The sequence below is a fragment of the Apium graveolens genome, chromosome 7, assembly GCF_009905375.1.
Source record: "Apium graveolens cultivar Ventura chromosome 7, ASM990537v1, whole genome shotgun sequence".
NCBI classification, from domain to species: domain Eukaryota; kingdom Viridiplantae; phylum Streptophyta; class Magnoliopsida; order Apiales; family Apiaceae; genus Apium; species Apium graveolens.
The window spans coordinates 71380515-71400845 of NC_133653.1; the positions used below are offsets into that span (position 1 = coordinate 71380515).

The 20331-nt window shown below is 35.1% G+C and overlaps 1 protein-coding gene and 1 pseudogene across 1 annotated transcript; both read right to left on the reverse strand.

The window, feature by feature from the left end:
• Window positions 1-8042: 8042 nt before the first annotated feature.
• LOC141673728 (uncharacterized) lies at window positions 8043-9243 on the reverse strand. The gene is made up of 2 exons (XM_074480470.1): window positions 9219-9243; window positions 8043-8485 (listed from the first exon to the last, which is right to left on the reverse strand). Exons 1-2 carry the CDS (start codon window positions 9241-9243, stop codon window positions 8043-8045), a joined length of 468 nt encoding a protein of 155 aa, XP_074336571.1.
• Window positions 9244-9517: 274 nt separating this feature from the next.
• LOC141673039 (CENP-B homolog protein 2-like) lies at window positions 9518-11243 on the reverse strand (annotated as a pseudogene).
• Between the last annotated feature and the right edge of the window lie 9088 nt (window positions 11244-20331).

The window sequence follows — 20331 nt, forward strand, 5'->3', positions numbered from 1 at the left end:
TTAGAATTTTTTTCTTAAATTATTTAATTTAATTTTAAATATTTCTAAAACTCAAAAGGTGAACCTTATAATATTAAAAATTATTAAACTAGTTTGCATCTTTAAATTTTTAAATTATTTAATATAAAGTTTACACTTTTGATTTTTAGGATTCATGGCATTTAGGTCCTAAATCCTAATTTAAATTTAGGGTTTAGGTTTTGGGGTTTAGGGCCTAAAGACTGTAAACCCTAAATCGTTGAATTTTTTATTCAAAATTTAATATTTCTAAACTCCAAAAGTGAATTGTTGAATCATAAAAAAATAAAATTTGTTAAATTGGGGTATGTTGTTAAATTTTAAAATATTAAATTAAAAAGAAATGTCAAAAATGTAACATTAAGTGATATTTTCGGGGCCCTAAACAATAGACCATAAAAAACTCAAAATAACAAAAAAAAGAACAATAATGCTACATGAAGTAACTTTGTGGTATTAAATAATAATAAAAAAAACAAAACACTATCTCGTGTAGCGTTTTTGACTTGTTTTAAGGGACATTTTGGGTCTTAGTTTTCAATAGTGACATTTTGGACATTAATTAATAAAATGGTGATATTCTTGTCCATTTCTTCTAATCTTGTTCATCAATTAAAAAACATACAGTTAACGATCATGTAAAAGTTAACAAATTTAACTTAAGGTTTTTAATAATTTAATATGTATATTACTTAATTTGTTTTAAAAAGAAATGTGGTCATTACTTTTTGGGATATAAAAAAAAGGTGTTATTATTAATGAGACAGGGGAGTGGAATTTTATTCGTTTTATGCATAATATAAAATGAAAATAAAATCCAAAATAAATAAACAAGAACAACAAAATAAACAATAATATTATAATACAAAAAATTATGTGGTTCAAAAATTCGTAATCCATAAATCGCACTAATTTTGTATTGATCTCTCAGAGTTGCATTGTGTTATGATTTTATAGAACAAATTGGGTCTAACTCAAATTATATCCAAACATAAAAAGTTTACTAATTCATAAACTAATTTGAATCTGAAAAGTATATTTCTCGTGGAGTTAATTAATTGACTCCACAAAAGACCAACAATCTCCCACTTGTCTGACCGCATCTTCATTTCGTTCTTGTATATCTAGTAAAACTGATACTACTCTAACTAGTGCACTACTTTCTTATCAATCACTTCTGAAGGTCAATTGAAGTTTAGTCAACAACTGCAGAATTCTTTAAATCAGAGATTTTCCTCAAGAATAAAGTACCTGAAAGATATGTGTCCTAAGTCCAATCATGTATGATGATTTAGGAATAACTTTTATGTAATTTGTTTTGATTTCATTGATATTAATAAAAGACTTGTTTTGGTTTTATTGCGGGCTTTATCTATTTAAGTGTTTAAATAAGATATACCATAATTTAGAGTAAAGCTTTTTATGGATTATGATGAGATCATAATAATGAGACCTAAAAGATGATAACTCTGAACTTAAATATTTCCTGGTCGTAGGATTACTAACTGGTAATTAGTAATCCGCAAAGATCGATACATACTATGCTTGCTTCATTATGAAGGATGTCGGTTCTCATAGACATTTGTGTGGTCACACTATAGCTAGTATGTAGGTGCTTATTATAGAATAAGTTCACTGAACATGACTCACACAGCTTCTAGCAAGAAGAAATTTGGACCTGTTGATTGTAAATAGAAATACTTTGAGTTGCTCAAGCAAAAGTAAAGGGCTATATAGTAGGACTTAGGTTAGGAGACTTGGTAGGCAAGTCTCTGAATTAGAATGGATTTTGGAGTCCTATATAGTAGGAAACTGATTCCTTATCCTTCTAGGTCCCTTAGAGGCTAATCTGCAAGGATTTATGTCCTTATTGGGACTCTTCTCAGTAGCTGATTTTTCCCTTATTAATTAATTACGAAATTAATTAATATTCAGGGTTTTTGGGCCTTCTTTGTTCCATCAGGCCTGATCTGGTCCATCAGGTCTGATCAATGTGTTAACCTTTTTGGTCTGAATGTCATACATCTTCTTATTGGGCCTGGCAGCCCAAATCATGTATAATTAATGTAATATTTAGTTACATAATCAGGATTTATTTATCCCTATTATTTTCCCCCCAACTTTTGGGAAACCATATAAGATTTCGCAAAAGTTAAGTTCGTTCATTCCCTTCAAGGGTATCGTTTTGCGTAAAGTGTGGATCGACCTACACGCTTACAACGATTTGCCTTGTATGTGGCTTCAGGGTCGTTTAAAAACTTCCCCTTCTATTTTCTTACTTTCTCCCAATTTTTAGGAATTTTCTGGTATTTTTCAGGAATTTTCAGGAATTTTCCCCTTTTTCCGAGATTTTTTCACATTTTCTGCAATCTTTCACAAATATTCAAATTTTCAGCCCTTTTTCGACCAGGATCCTAGTCAAAATTTCGACCTGGATCCTAGTCGAATTTTGGGCCAGCTTTGCAATCATGGTCGAAGGACTTCGACTAGGATCCACGACCTTGCTTTCGACCAGGATCCTAGTCGAACCTTCGACCTGGATTTTGGTCAAAAACTAGTGTCTTTCTTTGCTTCCTTGTCGTTTGGTTTCGACTAGGATCTACGACCTGGATTTCGACCAGGATCCTAGTCGAACCTTCGACCTGGATCTTAGTCGAGACTTCTATGCTTATTTGCTTCCTGGTCGTTAGATTTCGACTAGGATTCACGACCTGGGTTTCGACCAGGATCCTAGTCGATTCTTCGACCTAGATTTGAGTCTAGGTTTCTGCACCCATTCTTGAAAAATATTGTGCTTGATTCAGGAATTCGACCTCAATCCTGGTCTGACTTTCGACCTCAATCCTGGTCTATCAAACCCGTAATTTTTGGGTGTCTGTTCGAAAGAATTCGAGCAGAATTCACGACTTGAAATTCGACCTCAATCCTGGTCTATTATACCCGTAATTTTGGGGTGTCTGTTCGAAAGAATTTGAGCAGAATTCACGACTTGAAATTTGACCTCAATCCTGGTCTTATTGGGCTTCATTCTTATCCAATTTTAGATTGGGCCTTGTTTGGGCCTTATCTTTTTTAAGGGCTTTGATTTGGGCCTTCTATTTTTCCAAATCCTAATTGGATTTGGGCCTTCTATTTTCCAAATCTTAATTGGATTTGGGCCTTCTATTTTCCAAATCTTAATTGGATTTGGGCCGTCTATTTTCCAAATCTTAATTGAATTTGGGCCTCCCATTGGGCCTCTTATTAATCTGGGCTTAATATATTAAAAACCTTCTTTAGAATTCTCTAGAATTCTCAGAAATTTCTTTGGAATTCCTTGGAATATTCTGGAATGTTCCATTTATGGGCTTTTTTTCTTTGGGCCTTTATCCTTACTGGGCTTTTTGTCCCTTCAACTTCACTTTTTCTCCTATATAAAGGAGTGAGTAGAGTCTACTGCTCCTCACTTTCTCATTTCTAAATTCTTCTTCTTTCTTCTTCTGTTAAGAATCTCAGAGCAATAACAGTAAGTCGGAGTATCTTATGCCCCAAAGCCTTTTTTAGGAGCATTACTTCAGGTAAGACTTCTCCTTTTACTTTTTGTGCTTGTTTTTGCATAGTTTGCGTTTTAAAATTGTCTCCTTATGTGCCCTCTTTTTTTTAAATGGCTGATAAGAAAATGACCCGTTTGGCCAAGATGAATGTGGCCAGAAAGTCCAATAAATTCCTCATTCGGTCAAGGTACACTTCCTTAATTGATATGATCAACACCCGAGGGGACGAGTACCCGTCAGATGCACATCTAGACGCGCACGACCATATCAGCGCCTTGCGGGATCCAAAGGAGCTGGACAAGTTGAGCGGTTATTTCAGAATCAAGGATCCTTTCAAACTAGTTCTTGCAGGTCCGGCCGACATGGCCTGTCAGTGGAGGAAGGACGCACTATACGTCTACAGGGATACTTTAAGGGCAGGTATTAGACTCCCCTTTCACCCATTCATCCCTGTTTTGCTAGTTGATGTGGGCATCAGCCCTTGCCAACTCCCTCCTAACTCTTGGAGGTTGATTATGTGCTATCTGTCGCAATACGCCAAGCACAATGTCTCTACCTCTGTTGCTGTTTTTAGAAAGATTTTCCAGTTCAAGAACAATCCTGACAAGAATCCGGGGTGGGTTTCTTTAAACCAGCGCCCAACCGTTCCCCACATAGTGAACGGGAAGTCCATCCCTGACAACAACTTGGGGTGGAAGAAAGATTTTCTATTCGTAGTTTGGGAGGGTGGCGATTGGGGCACCCTATTTCGCTCGTCTTTTGGGATAGCCGTAGATGGGAGCCCAAACGATATAATTTTGTCTGAGGAGGAGACAAGAGCTTTCAACCTCGTTACGCAAGATAATGGGACTTCCCATTCTTGAGATCTTATCAGGGAGACCGTTCTTGTAGAACGCGACCTTTCTCCCATCCCTAAGAAGAGTACGTGTCCTTCCTTATCTACTTGTTTTCGTTCCTTCTATCTTCCATTTTGTTAACTTCTCAACTTACTTATCTTTTATGGCCTGTCAGTGAAGGAAGAACGCACTATACGTCTACAGGGATACTTTAAGGGCAGGTATTAGACTCCCCTTTCACCCATTCATCCCTGTTTTGCTAGTTGATGTGGGCATCAGCCCTTGCCAACTCCCTCCTAACTCTTGGAGGTTGATTTTGTGCTATCTGTCGCAATACGCCAAGCACAATGTCTCTACCTCTATTGCTGTTTTTAGAAAGATTTTCCAGTTCAAGAACAATCCTGACAAGAATCCGGGGTGGGTTTCTTTAAACCAGCGCCCAACCGTTCCCCACATAGTGAACGGGAAGTCCATCCCTGACAACAACTTGGGTGGAAGAAAGATTTTCTATTCGTCGTTTGGGAGGGTGGCGATTGAGGCACCCTATTTCGCTCGTCTTTTGGGCTAGCCGTAGATGGGAGCCCAAACGATATAATTTTGTCTGAGGAGGAGACAAGAGCTTTCAACCTCCTTACGCAAGATAATGGGACTTCCCATTCTTGGGATCTTATCAGGGAGACCGTTCTTGTAGAACGCGGCCTTTCTCCCATCCCTAAGAAGAGTATGTGTCCTTCCTTATCTACTTGTTTTCGTTCCTTCTATCTTCCATTTTGTTAACTTCTCAACTTACTTATCTTTTTTGTTGCAGTGGCTGCGAAAATTGAGGAGGCTACAAAGCCTAAAGACCTGGAAATGACCAGGATGAAGCGTGCTGGAAAAGTCTTTAAGGACCCGCGCCTTGGGGATCATTTCCCGGAGTTCCTACTCCAGGCAAAGGAACCGGGCGAAAAAGGCCCCAACCAAGTTTTACGTACCAAGCAAAAACCAGGGGCTTACTTCCAGCCTGATTGGGGAATCCGGGGCAAGGATTCGATTGTTAGCAGCACAACGCTTGCCAAGGAATGGTATATGCATTCCATTTCCACGGTTGACTATCAAGACTTTGTCCTTCAACAGGACTTAGAGGCTAACGAGCTTTTCGGAGCTCAGGTTTTGGCGACGGTATGTCTTTTTCCTTTGCCATTCGTAATTTTTTGCCTTTTTGATTTTTTTCATTTCTTACCTTTGCTGTGTATCTTGTAGGCGAACACCCATTTTTAAGGGGCGATTCATCAAGCCAAGGCTTGGAAGGTTGGCCTCAAGGATGCGAACAAGAAGCCGGAGGAGGCCAACCAAAGAATAGAGGCCCTTGAAGCCCAACTTGCCTCATCTACTTCTGACTTAGAAACGGCCCAGGTCGAAAATGTTATCCTCAAGGCTCAAAAGGATAAAGCATTTGATGGGTGGATGGACACTCAAAAGGATAAAGCATTTGATGGGTGAATCCCTTTTGGTTTTAAATACCCATTTGCAACCAATAGGTTTTGAGCCTTTAGGCAACTCGAGAAGATCCCAAATGTCATTGTCTTTCATAAATTGCAGCTCTTCATTCATGGCACCAATCCACTTTTGAGAGTTAGGACTCTGCATGGCTTGTTAAAGATTTACAGGATCATCTTCCCCAATGCCAATTCCATCTTCATGTTCTTGTAGAAAAATAACATAATCATCTGGAATTGCACTCTTTCGCTCTCTAGTGGATCTCCTTAGTGGCACTTCTTGTGATTCATGAGGTTGTTGAGTTTGCTCAATTGGTTCCTCATGGGGAATTTCAGTATTGTCTTGTACCAGAGGGCCTTGAACAATGATAGGTATCATAATCTGATCATTGCTCTCGGCAGAGTCATAAATATGATCATGACTATCTTCTTTAAAGAAATACTTTTACCGATATCTTCCCTCCCAAAATCAACATCCTCAAAAAATCTTGCATTATCAGTCTCAAAGAAGGATCTAGTAGCGGGATCATAAAATTTAAATCCGCAAGTACGTTCCGGATACCCAACAAAATAACAACTGACCGTCCTAGAGTCCAGTTTCTTTTCATTCGTCCTATATGGCCTTGCCTCAGCTGGACAACCCCAAACATATGAATGCTTAATACTAAGTGTTTTCTTAGTCCAAAGTTTGTAAGGAGTTTCGGCTACTACTTTAGTTGGAACCCGATTAAGGATATAAATTGCAGTCTTTAGTGCATCTCCCCAAAGTGATTCAGGCAAGGAAGAATGACTTATCATACTTCTCACCATATCTTTAAGAGTACGGTTTCGCCTCTCAGCAACACCATTCATATTTGGTTTTCCTGGCATAGTATACTGAGGGACAATTCCACACTCCTTTAGGAATTTAGCAAAGGGTCCTGGACGTTGCTCACCTGATCCATCATATCTACCGTAGTATTCACCACCACGATCAGATCTGACAGCTTTAATACTACTATTTAGTTGAAGTTCAACTTCAGCTTTATACTGTTTAAATACGTCCAGAGCTTGTGACTTCTCATGTATCAAGTATAGGTACCCATACCTAGAGTAATCATCTATGAACGTGATAAAATACCGTTGACCGTTCCAAGAGGCCGTAGGGAATGGTCCACATATATCGGTATGAATCAGTTCCAAGACACTTGTAGCTCTATTGGCACCTAACTTTCTCGAGTTTGTTTGTTTTCCCTTAATACATTCAACACAGACTTGAAAGTCACTTAAATCTAAGGGATCAAGAATTTTATCATTCACAAGCCTCTGAATTCTTTGTTTAGAGATATGACCTAATCGCTTGTGCCACAACATAGCAGAATTCTCAGTTAACTTACGTTTTGTACCTCTTGCACTTGAGTGTAAAATTTCATTATTAAAAGCAACAGTATCAAGCATATAAAGATTATCAATCAAAGAACCAGTGGCAACCACATTTGAATTTAAAGAGAAACACGCTTTATTATTTCCAAAAGAACAAGTGTAGCCATATTTGTCCAAACAGGAAATAGAAATAAGATTTTGTCTAAAAGACGGTGCAACAAATGTCTCAAATAAATCCAAAAAAACACCAGTTTTTAATAATAATCTAAATGTTCCAACAGCTTCAACTGAAACTTTATTGTCGTCGCCCACATAGATGAATCTTTCGACATCAATTAGCGGTCGGCTCCACAGGCAACCCTGCATAGATACACGTATGTGAGTAGTAGCACCAGAATCTACCCACCAAGTATCCTTAGGTACAGAAGCCAAATTAACTTCAGAACAAACAAAGACAGAAGTCTTACCCTTCTTCACACGCCAAGCAGCATATTTGGAACACTCTTTCTTCATGTGTCCAGCCTTCTTACAAAAGTAGCAGGTTGTTCCCTTATCCTGCTTCTCTCGCAACTGATGCTTGGGTTTTCCACTTGTAATATCATTACCTCTCTTTCTCTTCTTATCATGAGAGCTTGATGCCAAGTGAGCACTCTCAGTCTTCTCTCACAAACCCATCTCTTCCTCTTGCACACAGTGTGAAATGAGCTCATTAAGAGTCAATTTTTCCTTTTGAGTATTATAACTCACCACAAAGTGTCCGAACTGAGGAGGCAGAGAAATAAGAACCAAGTGAACAAGTAACTCATCCGAAAGTTCTAACTTGAATTCCTTGAGCATGCCAGCAAGATTAGACATCCAATGATGTACTCCCTTATGTTCCCCTTTCCTTTATATTTCAAGGTCACGAGTTTTGACAGAAGATTACTCGTTTCCGCTTTCTCATTCTTAGAAAAATATTTCTCAATCTCGGAGAGGAACTTCTTGGCACTCGTGCTCTCAGCAATAGAGCCCCGAAAGCCAGTTGGAATCGTTCGCTTCATGATCGCCAGACACATGCGATTAGAGTGTCCCCATTTCTCAATTTGATCCGTCTTGGGATCATCCGTAGTGGGAACTGGTTGCTCTTTCCTTAACGCAAGGTCGAGATCCATACACCCAAGAACGATCTCAACATTCTCTTTCCACGTGACATAGTTTGTCCCATTCAACATTGGAATCATGCTCAACTGAGCGGAGGCAGAATTAACAGAAGCAGTAACTGTAATAGAAAATAAATATACGACAAATGCTCAAAACTAGTATATATAATAATTGTGATACATTTTAAATATTAGCAACACCATCACAAGATACCTAGCGCTACATTAAATTTTAGTCTTTGGACAGAAAATTTAATTTACAATTGGTACTCTCCACGCAATAATCAAGTACTAGCAATTAATTTCTGTCAAATAATACGCCTTTCTTTGGACCGACTTATTATTCACATGAAAACCTTAATATTGCTACACACTTATTATCACAAGAATATTTTAATTTTGGTCAAATATTACCTTCCTTTGGGCCGATAAAATTTACATAAAATTAAATATTCTATCGTCATAATAATATTTTTAAATTAATTAATCTACACAAAAGAGGTCACTTTGGCAACATATTGTTTTAATCAATTAATTTAAAAATATTCGACCACTTAAATAAATAAGTTAAACTTTATTTGCCAATAAAAAACTCACAATATATAACATATTATTGTACCGTATGATCCGAAATATCAACCATTTAACTGTATACAAAAAGTACTAATTTGTATAACACTAACGCTACGGTCGAAATATGTGTACCATTATATTATATGCATATAAAGAAGAATCACGGACACAAAGTTAATTCATCAGTATGATTATAAACAAGTACATGACCCTGAAATTGCATTATTAGTTTATTGATTTTCCTGGAAAAACTAAAACAAGCAACCAACATATACTTACAATAATGAACCAGGCTAGAATACATGTCGTAAATTCACTCAGAACTCAAGTCAAACATATTGAGGAGAAAAGAATGAACATAAGCGTGAATACAGTAAAACCTCTGTAAATTAATACTCGATTAATTAATAATCTCTCTAAATTAATAATTTTGTCTGGTCCCGACTTGGGCCAGTTCAAAAAATGATCAATTTCGATAAGATAATAAGATAATAATTTTTTTGAAAACCCTGTATAAAAATATGGTCCCAATAAAACTATAAATTAATAATTCCCTTATATTCATAAAAATATAGCTATTACATCTTTGTAAAATATGATTCAATTATAGTTTGCTTTTTTATATAATTTAAATCAACATGAAGCTCATCCATAATCTTTCTTATTGCATCCAAAAGCTCGGGTGTGGTGCTTTCATGTTGCATCAAAAAGTTATTAAGCATTTTTGATGCCTTGAGTGCTTCTTTACGTGTAACCGGCTCCAACGGTGTTGTATCGTCTTCAAGATCATCTTCAACACTATTTTCAAGGATGGTGTTTGCAATCTCTTCTATACTCTGGACCTCGGAACATGATTCATTTTCACCAATCTAAGAAGTTATTAACATCCATTTTATTACGATAACCTAGATCCTTAATCATCACCTCAAGTTCATGAATGTATTCTTCCGGAGTTGTATGTTCATTTAAATTGCTCGAAACTTCATCTATGGAACGAATTTTGCAATGTTGAAAGCACCTTGCTATTGACTCTTGTTTTACATTTGTCGTCCACGTCGCGACTGCATAATTGATAGCATCCAAAACATTAATCTTTCCTGGATCAGATTGTCCCAACTCATAACCTTCTAATAACCCACGATAAAATCTCCTGCGATAGTGCATCTTGAAAGCTCTTATAATTCCTGCATCACAAGGTTGGATTTTTGATGTCATGTTAGGTGGCAAGAAGTACAACTCAACATTTTGTAGTCCTTCAATATTTTTTGGATGTGCTGGACAGTTATCTACCACAAACAAAATTCTTCTGCCTTGCATTTGGCTATCAAACCAACGAATGTATTCATCAAAAAGTACACTAGTCATCCAAGCTCTTTTGTTTGCACGATAATGACAATTCAAGCTGCCCATGTTAACATTCTTGAAGCACCGTGGCTTTGCATACTTTCCAATAATCCATAAAGGAATTTTTTCAGAGCCATATTCATTGCAACATATAACAACCGTGAGCCTTTCTTTGTCTTGTTTTCTTCCTTCAAGTTGTTTCGTAGCAAGAGAGTGATCAGCTTGTAACCTGTAAAACAAACCAGTTTCGTCCATATTAAAAACATCTTTCATAGGGAACTGGTTTATTTTTTCCCTTATGGACTCCAGTTTCTTCTCCATGTCCTGTACATCAACAGAACCACTTTCTCCAAAGCGACGAAATGACTTAATACCATGTCTTAACTTGAATTTCTCAAGCCAACCTTGAGAAAAAGTGTGCTCCTGATCTTGTTGAGGGTATAAAATTTTCATGGTCTCTTTTGCCTTCTCTAAAATTAGCTCTCCTGTCATATTAACACGATCTTGGTACTGGAGAAACCATTCATAGAGAACCTTCTCCATATCTGGATATTTTGCTGGTTTATGTCGCTTAATATCTTTTCTTTTCTCCAAGTAATTAGCTGCAAGATAGTCTGCTGACCTTTTCAGTGTATTTGATATTGTACCTTGACTAACTTTTAGATGAAACTTATTCTCGAGCCACAACTGGAGATCTTTTTGAGTGCATGATGAATTTTCTCTTTTATATTCACATAATGCTTTTCTTGCTTCATCCGTCATTGTTGATTTTGTGACACCTTTTAGATGAGAAGCCATTGTTTTGTTTGTATAATTTTTCCCCCAATCTAGTATATACAGTATATATAATATATTTTATGACTACACATACATTGAATACTTTCTATGTAAAATACAATGAATTAAATTAATTCATGTACTTTGAATTTTCCTAATATACATTGAATATTTTCTATGTAAAATACAATGAATTTAACTTATACACTACATGGACTTTGAATCTAATATATTGTACATTACATTGACTTTCTAAATTCATATACATTGAATTAATTGAATTAAGTATAAAATATAAATTGTACAATTCATTTTATTTAAATTTATGTGAATAAAAATTTAATCAAAAGTTAATTTTGTTTGCTACCGAAAATTCTCTATAAATTAATAATTATTAATTTATCGATTAATTAATACCTCTCTAAATTAATAGAATTCTCTGGTCCCAACTATATTAATTTATAGAGGTTTTACTGTATATAAAATAAACAGTAAAACTTGATTGAAATCACGCAAAAGTACTATACGTTCCAAAGATTAACCAACCCGGATCCATTTAAAATAGGCATATACGCCACAATCTCAAAATAAATAAGTACGATAATTCCCGGTAATCAAAATATGAAGAGGCTTTGATGCCAATTGATTGAATTTAATAATTCTATAAACACATAATTCTCTAAAATAGAGACAAGGACCGTTGTCATCATATCTAATTATCGAGATTCAACCGAAGGCGGAAGCGTACTTGAATCCATAAGGCGATAATCGTAACGGTATTTGAATATGTATAGTGTCCTTGATTATTGTCTTCCTCAACCAAGTACTCCTTAGGGTTTCTCAATGGCTCTCTCTGATGGGTAGAAGATAAGCCGTTACGTGTACTTGATATATTGGGGACTATAACCCTTTTTTATATACCACCTAATTAAATCTCCCATTATAATTTAATTGGGTCTGGTATTAGGTATCCACTTATTATGTCCATACAATAAATTAAAATCTAATGGAGTTTCTTATTTGATCACTTAATTTAACCCAATATAATAAATAGCAAATATAATTGATATATTTATATGTAGCCCATAAAATAATTATTATTATTAAAAATAATAATAACAGAAACCATTAAGGGGTCGTTTGGTTCGTAGGATGGTATCGGGTTGGAATAAGGAATCGGGTTAAGCTGGTATGGGTTTAGAATTTGATACTTGATATCACTTGTTTGGTTCAAAAATAGGATGAGAATGATATCTGGTTGATAAACTAATTGAAATCAAGAATCAAAAGACATTTATTATTTTTTGTTAATTTATTATATTAATATTAAAAACTAAAATTATACACGCTTATTTTAATCATAACTAATAATAGAGTTTTTTTTTGAAAATACCTAAGGGTAAAAATATTTTTACAAATATACTATAATTGTTTTAAAAAAATTACAAAAATACTTTTTTATTCCACTATATTTAACCTCAAATGCAACAAAAAAAACTCGATTCAACTAGTTGTATGTCTACTTGATTTTGGTTGATTCCATATTTTTGCAAAAAAAAATTAAAAGATAGTAAAATCGCCAAAAAAATAAAATAAAAGCTAGTATTTTTGATAATTTTTTTATTAAAATATAAGTTTATAAATATTTTTACATAGTATCTAAAAAAATAAAATATACATTCATATTTTTTATTCATCAATATTGTAATTTATGCTAAAAAAGAATTATATTTTAGTTAGGAAGAAAGACGAGCCACAAAAAAAAATAAAAATGATATTCAAGAGTTTGATTTAGCTCATACCCACTCACATGGGTTCCCTATATCTCATGAGTATCAGGAATGGGTTTTAAAAACAAAAAAAAATTCAACCAAACACATGGTATAAGTTTATTCATTTCAACCTCATACCCCAGATCTCTGACCAAGGGAAATTCTCATCTCCCGGAATAGGTTATTTGGGAGTTTAAGCAAGGGGGAGTCTAAACCCGCGCTTGCTTCAGAAATCCCCTAGGTGATATCCACGTAGTCCTTTGAAATCGGATGTGCATGGTAGATCCGATATTTCACGGAGCAGTTGTTTCTTGGGGAATAAACCCACCATGCACCTCGGGGAATCTTGTAGTCATTGTAAAATTTCATAACTCTTTTCCTTTACAGCTCAGAGCAGTTGTCCGCCTCTGGAAAAGCAGGGAAACTTTTAAAATAGGAACGACCTCATTGTTCAAGTCCAGTCGAAGAACGTTCATCCATAATTATTCTGGCAGAAATCTGGTCCCAACACTACATATATGAGAAAGTTTGTGTGGAGATTGGGGGTTGGGTAGCACCACGAGGTGGAGAAACAAGGTTAAAGCATCCATCACTGATGTTCGAATTATGAAAGTGATGCAGTAAATGTGTGTCTCATTGTGTGGATTAGAGGCGTTCATGTGTCACCCAAACTGTTTAACCCGACCCAAATCGGCCCTATAATTAGAGTTGGGCATGGTTATAAATTTTTTCGGGTCATGTATACTTTTGTATGCAGATTTTAGGTCAGTTGAGATATTTGTTGACAAACGTAATAATATTGTAGGAACTTAGTTGTATTGAAAGTCAGAGAAAAGTTATATGAAGACCATTTTTTAATTGGAGATCTTGAGACCACATATGTTCTGTAATTAAAACACTATAAAATTTATTATTTTGTGAAGTATGTTCTACGAGTATCACTAATTTATTAAAATTATTGAAGATCATTTAAATTTAATAAGTAGAATGTGTATGTTCTGCAAGCTGAAAAAATGTTCTGCAAATTTAACATGTTTTGGAGAATAAGGTATTTTTGTAATATTTTACATGCAGTACATATATGATATTCAAGATTTTGAAAAAAATAAATATCTTTGTAGAGCATGATTCACAAAATAATATGTTTTGCAATATTTTTATGCAACATTTAACTTGCAGAACAAAAATGGTCTCCAAAGTTTCCAAAAAAAAGTGGTCTCCATAGAACTTAATTATTTGAAAGTTATGTGTGGTATTTATAATATGTGGCAGAAACTTTATTATTAACATTAAACTTTTGATTCAAAGAAAAACATTAAACTTTAAAAAGGTTCTTTGGATCTTTACATACAGCGTTGTGACTCAATGTTTTTTGTTTAACCTGAATGACATGAGTAGTAACAATCTAGCAATGACTGCACATGGTGAAATTTTGTTCGATAGTCATTTATTAGATGATTCATAATACCATTTCTTGTTAGCCTCATATATGTCTTAATTAAAAGCCAAATGCAATTTCAGTATTCTTGTTTTTTTATTAAAAAAATTTATAAGCCCATGCACTATAGTTTTTAAAAAATCTTATATGGACTACTTGAAGAGATAATAAAACACTTATTCATTGGTTTCATAAAACTTTATAAAATGTGTATAAAAAATAATTACTCAATACGGTGACCTGTTTTAATCTGTTCATCTGAGGATTATCAAATTCTGTTTAATGTGGTTTGCACCACAGTAAATTCTTGGTAAACGATGACTGTGTTTCACATAGATACATATATGTACTTATTTTATATAAACTGTACTTAACTGCTCTTTCAAAATTGGTGAATTTGATTACACAAACAACTTAAATTTTTTACAACATGTGTGACACATTAGTAGCCTACAATCAGGGACGGGGAGCCGGAAATCGAAGTCAGGGGTGCCGAAATTTTTTCGGGAAGAATTAATATATATTTTTAATTTATTATATATTAAATAAATTAATAACTATTATTTTTAACAAATTTAATATATAAAATATATTTCATATAAATTCATAAATATTGTGAACATCATTAATATTAGTACTAAATTCATGAAATTTATACATTTTTAAGGGGACGAAAGTTGAAAATAAATAATTTTTATTGCTAAGTATATAAATATATAATTTAATTTCAAAAATTATAATATTAATTTTATTATTATACCGGATTTTGGGACGGCGGCCGCACCTGACTCCGACTCCGTCCCTGCCTACAATCATCATTTACGACAGTTGTATTAATTATTCTACCACCTGTAAGAAACATATTATATAAATAAAGCCTATTCCATCTAAATCGTCCCAAACCCGCTCAACCCGAAGTACAATGGATTGGGTTGGTTTACGAATTAATGTTAATAGGTTAGGTTTAAAAATCATCAAACTGATTTAATGGGTTTGGTTCATAGAATATAAGGCTGTAATTCGGGTTGAGCGAGTCGGGTTTTGAGTCGGGCGTAATTCGAGTCAAGGTTAATCGAGTCAAGCCGATTCAGCTCGTTAAACTAATCGAGTCTAGACCCCTCCCCGAACTCAACTCATTTAATTCCACTAGTAATCAAGTTGAGCAGGATCGTTTAATGTTACCCTTAATTGAGTTTAAACATCTACATAAACTCGGCTCGTCTAATATCACGAGTCGAGTCGAGCCAGCTCGTTTAATTAAATGAGACGAAACCTCTTCCCGAACTCAACTCGATCGTTTAATTAAACTTGCCGAATCGAGCTCATTTAAACGAATTCGAGTTGGGCGAGCTCACGAGTAGCCTGACTCAAATTAAAACCTTACTAAAATACTCGAAAACGTGCCGACATGACCTGTGTACACCTCTAGTAGTGTGCAGAGTAAAAAGAAGAATAATAAAAATAGTAATATTAATAAACAAAAAATAAGAGAATGGTGTAAATACATAGGTCAATAGGTTTATATTTTTTGGTTATAGTTGAGTGATCCACCTTATAAATTTGGAATCATTTTAGAAATTAAATTACCGTTAACCCCATAGATCACAATATTAAATTAAATAAAAACAACATATAATTGATGTGTTACAGGAAAACTCGCAACAGATAACAAAAAATGCATTCAAATAAAGCAAATGTTTTATAAGTTTTGTACATAAACAAAAAGAGAAGAATAAAAAGAACAATCGTGGCATACAAAGGTGTATTTCAAAACTTTGAGCACATCTATATTCTTAATTAAGTAATTAATTAGTAAGGGAATTTTTTAATTTTGAAAAAAAACAATTTTTTCTTTTTATCATCACCTCGGCTTAATCAAATTTGAGTTCATTTCAATATAATAATATAATACAAATAGTACTCTCTTTGCCCTCCAACTTCTTTATATTGGTGAACCGGGGCTCGGCACTATGAATGGCCATCGGGTCACTTTGGGGTCGGAGAGTGCTATCCCCGCCCCCGATCCCCGAACCCAAAATCGATCCCTGAACCCCCCCCCATTTTCAAATGGGGATTATTTTCCCCAATTCCCCGCTCCGAAGGGGGCGGGGTTCGGATCGAGATCGGGGTCGGGCGGGGCGGGGGAAATGTCCATCCCTACTCGGCACGTATTTTAAGATCTCGATAAAGTATAGTTCCCAAAAAAAATTTCTTCTATATAAAAAATATGATGTTTAAATTTTTATAAAAAAAAAATATTTAAAATAAATAAATTATGACAATGTATTTAAGAAAACTAGTGGAGAAAGTTTCTTTCGATGAGTTTTCTTCAGCTATTAAGTAAATACACCCTGATAAAGTTTCAGGGCCAGACAGTCTAAATCCCGATTTTTTCCAGCAGTCATGGGTCATCCTAGGAAAAGATGTGTTTAATTGTTGCAAGAAATTGTTGAACACGGCTTATTTCCCTGCTATTTTCAACGATACGAAATGTTGTTCTTATTCATAATCTCATTCCTATGAAGGAGAATGCCTGATTTATGAAGGACCTCCGTCTAATAGCTCTTTGTAATTCCTGTATAAAATTTTAGTAAAGGTGTTAGCTAATCATTTGAAAGCCATTATCCCCGCTCTCATCTCCAGAAATCAATCCGCTTTTGTTCACAGGAGAAACATCACTGACAGCGTGTTGGTTGCCTTTGAAGTTATTCATCACATGAATAAGAAAGTACGTGGGAGGGATGGAGAACTAGCCCTTAAATTGGACATCTGTAAAGCATATGACAGAGCTGATTGGTTGTATTTGAGAGCAAGAATGTAAGGGATGGGTTTTTGTAGAAAGTGGGTGGAGTGGATTATGTTGTGTGTTACCATGGTTTCTTACGAGTTCTGTTTCAGTGCTTCTACTATTGGTCATATCGTTCTTATAAGGCGTTTACGTCAATGGGACCCTTGTCCCCGTATTTCTTCATGTTTTGTGTTGAAGGCTTTTCGAGTGCCCTCAATAAAGCTGCTGGTGAAGGAGTCATTCATGGTACACAAATCAGCTCCTGGCTCCAATAGTTACACACCTCCTATTTGTGGATGATAGTTCTTTTATTTTGAGCTGATGTCAGGGAATTATATTCTATCAAAGCCTTGTTGAATATATATGAGTAATTGTCAGGCCAATCAGTGAATTTCCATAAGTCGGGAATATTTTACAATGCAAATGTTAAGCAAGCAAAAAGAGTTGAATTGTCTAACATTCTGCAGGTCAAAGATTTTGGAAATGGGAAGTAGTTGGGTCTCTCTTTGTTGGTATGGAGGTCTAAAAAGCAGGTATTTAGTTCTGTGAAGGATAAGGTCTATTAAAGACTCCTAGGCTGGAATGCCAAAACTATTTTGAGGGCAGATAAAGCAACCTTAATAAAGAATTCTACTCAATCGATTTCCTCTTATTGCATGTTGTGTTTCTTACTCCCTCAATTCAGGTGTCAAGAAATAGAAAGAATACTGAAGAAATTTTGGTGGAACACGAAGGTGATATGAAAGGTTTAAATTGGCTTTCTTGGAACAAGATGAGAATGTCTAAAAGTAGAGGTGGTTTGGGAATTCATAGTTTATATGGATTCAACATTGCTTTACTTCGTAAGCTTTGTTGGAATTTTATTAATAACCCCATGTCTCTTATTGCTCGTGTCTATAAAGCTTGTCACTATCTTAATTCACACTTCTTCAAAGTTATTGGAGGTTCTATTCGATTTCTATTTGGTCTGGTGTTATCACATCTAGGGAGTCATTGGCTGAGGGTTTTCCTCGGGTTCTGGGGATGGAAAGGAGATTGATGCCTACACAGATCCCTGGATAAAAGGCAAGCCTGATTTCAAAGTGGATCAACATACCAACTACAATGTGGGGGACCCTTACGTGTCAAGTATTATGCTACCAAATTCGAAGTGCTGGAATGTTGAAAAAGTTATAAGTGTGTTTCCTGAGGAAGATGCAAAACTCAGTCTCTCTACTCGTATCCCTCAGACAAAGGAAACTAACAAAATCCCTTGGCTGAGGACTACAAATGAGCAATATGATGTCAAAACTAATTATTTTCTTTGGCATGAAAAAACGTAAACACAGTGCATATTACTCAATCTAATGGTTAGGGGAAGATCTGGAAAGTCTCATTGCCTCACGAGGTCAAGGTGTTTCCTTGGGGTTTTTAAGGAATAATATTCATGTGAGAGACAGACTAAAGCATCAAGGTGTCTCTCTTCCTGTTCAGTGCCCTATGTATGAGGTGGAAGTTGAGAATCTCCTGCATGTGTTCTTTGTTTGCTCATTTGCACAACTTTGTTAGCAATATGCAGGTGACATTGAGGATATGCAAGCTGTTGAGTATGTCCCGGACTTGCTCGTATAAAAAATTAGTACTACAAATGAAGATGATATCATTCATATTTCCAAAGTTCTTTGGGGTCTATGTTTTTTTTAAATCAGAGGGTTTGAGAGAAAAAGGTTGTGAGTCACACCACTGTTATAGACTGGAGCACGAAGTTCTTCTCGGATGGGAAACAGGCAAAGACCACTAGAGCAACAATGCAAACTAGTTGTGTGCCAACTGTAGTTCATAAACCACATAGGTGGACTCCCCCGGACATATATTTGCTAAAGCATAATGTTGATGCTTCCTTTCATATTGAATCTGATAGTTTTTCTATAGGCATGGTTCTTAGAGATCATCTTGGAGACTTCGTGGCAGAGAAGGTCATCTGTTTGGCCAATGTCAACACAGTTCTTGAAGCTGAGGTTAATACTATATGCAATGGGTTATAATGGCTGCTCCTTATGACCTGTAAACGGGTGATCATCGAATTGGGCTCTCTTTTGTCGGTTCAAGCCATTCATCGTAATTATGATAAATTTCTCGAAGTAGGACATGCTAATAAAGTGCGTCGTGGGATGCTGGAATTTAAAGCGAAATTTTTTCTTTCTTTTGTTAAAAGACAAGCGAAAAAGGTGGCTCATATTTTGGCTAAAGTTCCATGTTTGCTAAATTGTCAACACATTTTCTCGTTTTCTCCTCATGTATCAAGGGAGAAACTCTTGTATGATTCATCTCCTTAATGAAAGTTTGATTTTCTTCAAAAACAACAGATATATAACAAATTAGGTTTTTAATCATGGAAAGATAAATAAATGTAAAATTAGGAACTATTTAAAATACAAAAAACAAAATTTTTAACAAAATTTTAAAAATAACATAAGTCTAAAATTCAAAATAATACATCAAACTTTACATTGGTAATAAAAGAAGTTTCATTCTTTTCAAAATTTTATTTTACACTACATGAAAAACCGCATTTCCCTATTTTCAAATCGGTAATAAAAATTTCTCAATCTCTATAAAATGGGGCATTAGGAAAATCGTGACTCGGAAATGATCGGTGGTAGAATATATTTCGTGACGGTCAACTTGGCCCCACGTGGTCTCATGGACAACCACATGGCCCGTTATTACTTGCCAACTTGGTTTTCTATCAAGTGTTCATGTCACTTGCCACGTCTCGTTACTTGCCAACTGAGTTTTTTATATTTGATCTTATTATTTTTTTTGTTTGTTTTTTATTTTTTCAAGTAATATTATGTTACAAGTGTTGTGTTAAGTATAAACCACTTAAATTTTATAGACTCTTATCATTTAATATTACTCCCTCCGTCCCGTTAAACGTTGCCTAATTTGACTTTCGGTTCTGTTCACGGTAAGCGATTGACTACTATTTTACGTCTAATCTATAATATCAAACATAGTCATGAGTGATCTCGTTGGATTCGTATTTATCAGTACTTTAATACAGTGAAATTTTTATATTTAATACTAATACGAATTTAAAGATATTAACGATCAAAAATGTGCATTGGCAAACATGTTCAACACAAATAGGAAACGTTTTTAGGGATGGAGGGAGTATAAGATAACTAGATAATTAAGAAATACATAATTCTGTGATGTAACGAGCGTGTTCAAGGTTTAAGTTGTCCGTCTACAACATTTGCCTTTGTTACAATTGTCTCGTAATTATAT